This window comes from Chlamydomonas reinhardtii, chromosome 9 (assembly GCF_000002595.2).
Source record: "Chlamydomonas reinhardtii strain CC-503 cw92 mt+ chromosome 9, whole genome shotgun sequence".
Taxonomy (NCBI): domain Eukaryota; kingdom Viridiplantae; phylum Chlorophyta; class Chlorophyceae; order Chlamydomonadales; family Chlamydomonadaceae; genus Chlamydomonas; species Chlamydomonas reinhardtii.
In genome coordinates, this window is record NC_057012.1 from 6,436,147 (window position 1) to 6,438,342 (window position 2,196).

General features: G+C 65.2%; 1 protein-coding gene across 1 annotated transcript in view; it reads left to right on the top strand.

Moving 5' to 3' along the window:
• CHLRE_09g407110v5 (uncharacterized protein) overlaps nt 1-2,196 on the top strand; it is a 7,342-nt gene that overhangs the window by 858 nt on the left and 4,288 nt on the right. The window contains exons 3-6 of the mRNA XM_043066197.1: nt 171-424; nt 719-806; nt 1,311-1,435; nt 1,776-1,888. Coding sequence (XP_042921493.1) covers nt 171-424; nt 719-806; nt 1,311-1,435; nt 1,776-1,888 — 580 coding nt within the window. The remainder of the gene's footprint in view (nt 1-170; nt 425-718; nt 807-1,310; nt 1,436-1,775; nt 1,889-2,196) is intronic.

Here is a 2,196-nt window from a genome sequence, read left to right on the forward strand (position 1 = left end):
GGGGAGGGGGAGGGGGAAGGGGAGGGGGAGGGGAAGCAGGAGGGGAACGAGCTAAGCGAGGAGGCAGCGGGAAAGGATGAGGTAGCGAGGAAGGAGCTCGACAAAGCTGAAGGGGATCAGGGGACAGGCGGCGGGGGCATGTATTCAACGGGCATCGGGAATGAGCACAGGGAGGCGCGGGGGGAGCGGGAGGAGTTGGAGGAGCGGGGTCGGCTGGATAGAGGAGAAGCCGGCAGTTCGGGCTGTAACGACTCGGAGCAGGAGAGGAGCGGCAGCAGCACCAGCAGTAGCAGCGGCACCAGCAGCAGCGGCGATGGCGGAGAGGGCGGCAGTAGCAGCGATGAGGGCGGCAGTAGCAGCGAGGGAGCCGGGGGGACGCGGCGGCGGCCCCACGTGTACCTGGCGCAACAGCCGCTGACGGGAGGTGAGAGGGTCGGTGGGGGGCGGGGCACGGAGTGCTGTGTGTGCTGTGTGTGTGTCTATGTCATGTGTCGCCGTGGATGCATGTTGTTCAGAGGGACAGAAACAATGGCGCTTTGGGGCGTTTGTGCTGAGTTCTGTGTGGACACGTGCGTGTGGGCGTGGGCGTGGGGCGTGGGGGTGCAACAGCGGCGCGGCTCCTGCCACCTCATATCGGTTTCTGCGTTGTACAATACTTGTTGTGCGATACAATACCTCTATCCCCCCCCACATACACATACACACACATACCCTCCAGGCCTGGCGCCTCTGCGGGCGGACCTGCCCACACCGAGCTGCCTGCGCACCACCCGCCTGGCCAGCGTGAACCTGTGGATGTGCGGCGGGTGGGTCCCCGGGGGGGAGGAGAGAGGGGGAGAGAGAGGGGGAGAGGGGAGGGGCGTGTGTGTGTGTGTGTTTTGCTACGGGGGGCGGGGGAACCATATGGGGGAGAGGTGGTTTTCACCATGCCAGGTCCATCCCAGGGAGACGAAGCGGGAGGGGCCGTGGTTGCTGTGGCCAGTGGGGAGGGCAGGAGGGGCTGTGTGCGAGAGTGTCTTGTGGGTTGTGGGTTGTGCGTTGTGGGTCCTCAGCGGTCAGGGCCGGGCTCGTTGGATCACCCTGCAGACATTTACACGACTTCTAGCCGCGCCCCCACCTTCCCCACTCTCTCCTTTCTCCTCCCCTCACCCCTCCCCCTCTCCCTCCCCTCACCACCACCACCACCGCCCCCCCCCGCCTTCGCCCCCCCCCCCCACACACACACACCCCACCCCACCCCACCCACCCCCACAACAACAACAACACCAACAACAACAACACCAACAACCATACACCGACAACGGCACCAGTGCCGTGCGCTCCAGCCTCCACTACGACCCCCACCACAACCTGTTGGCGGTGGTGGCGGGCGCCAAGCGCCTCACGCTCATCCCGCCCGCCTTCACGCCCTGCCTCTACCCCATGACCATCACGGGTGGGGCGCAAGGGGGTGGTGGGGGTGAAGGGGCCAAAGGGTTGAGGCGAAAGGGGTTGGGGGCTGCTGTTGCCGCGGCTGCTGCTGCTCTGCTTGTGGCTGTGCTTTGGACCTGTGTTGTGGACACGGACGCACGCGCGCACGCGCGCAACAAGCCGCCTGACTCAACTCCCCTCCGTGCCGGGCTGACTAGCGCTGGGCTTGGGCCTGTAATCCCCCCGCCCTGCTACACTTCTTGGTACCATCTTTGCAACCCCCCCCCCTCCGCACCACAATCGCTCCGTTCTCCACATGTACGGCTATCCCCCCCCTACACACACACACACACACACACGCACAGGCGACTCCTCCAACCACTCGTCGGTGCCCTTCGCCTCGCCCGCCGCCGCCCTGGCCGCCTCCCACCCCGCCTACCTGCCTGCACTGGCAGCCAGCCGCACAGTGCAGCTGCAGGTGGGTGGGTGTGTGTGGGGGGGGGGCGTCACGGGGGGGGGCGTCACGGAGTGTGTGGCTGAATCACAAGTGTGTGTGTGTGTGTGTGTGTGTGTGTGTGTGTGTGTGTGTGTGTGTGTGTGTGTGTGTGTGTGTGTGTGTGTGTGTGTGTGTGTGTGTGTGTGTGTGTGTGTGTGTGTGTGTGTGTGTGTGCGCTCGCTGTTTTGCTGCCGGAAGCAGAGGGCGGGGCGGGGGTAGCCGGTCATGGGGAATGGCGTGGTTAAATCACAAGTGTCGAATGCCGACATTTTAAGGGGGGCAGTGCAGGG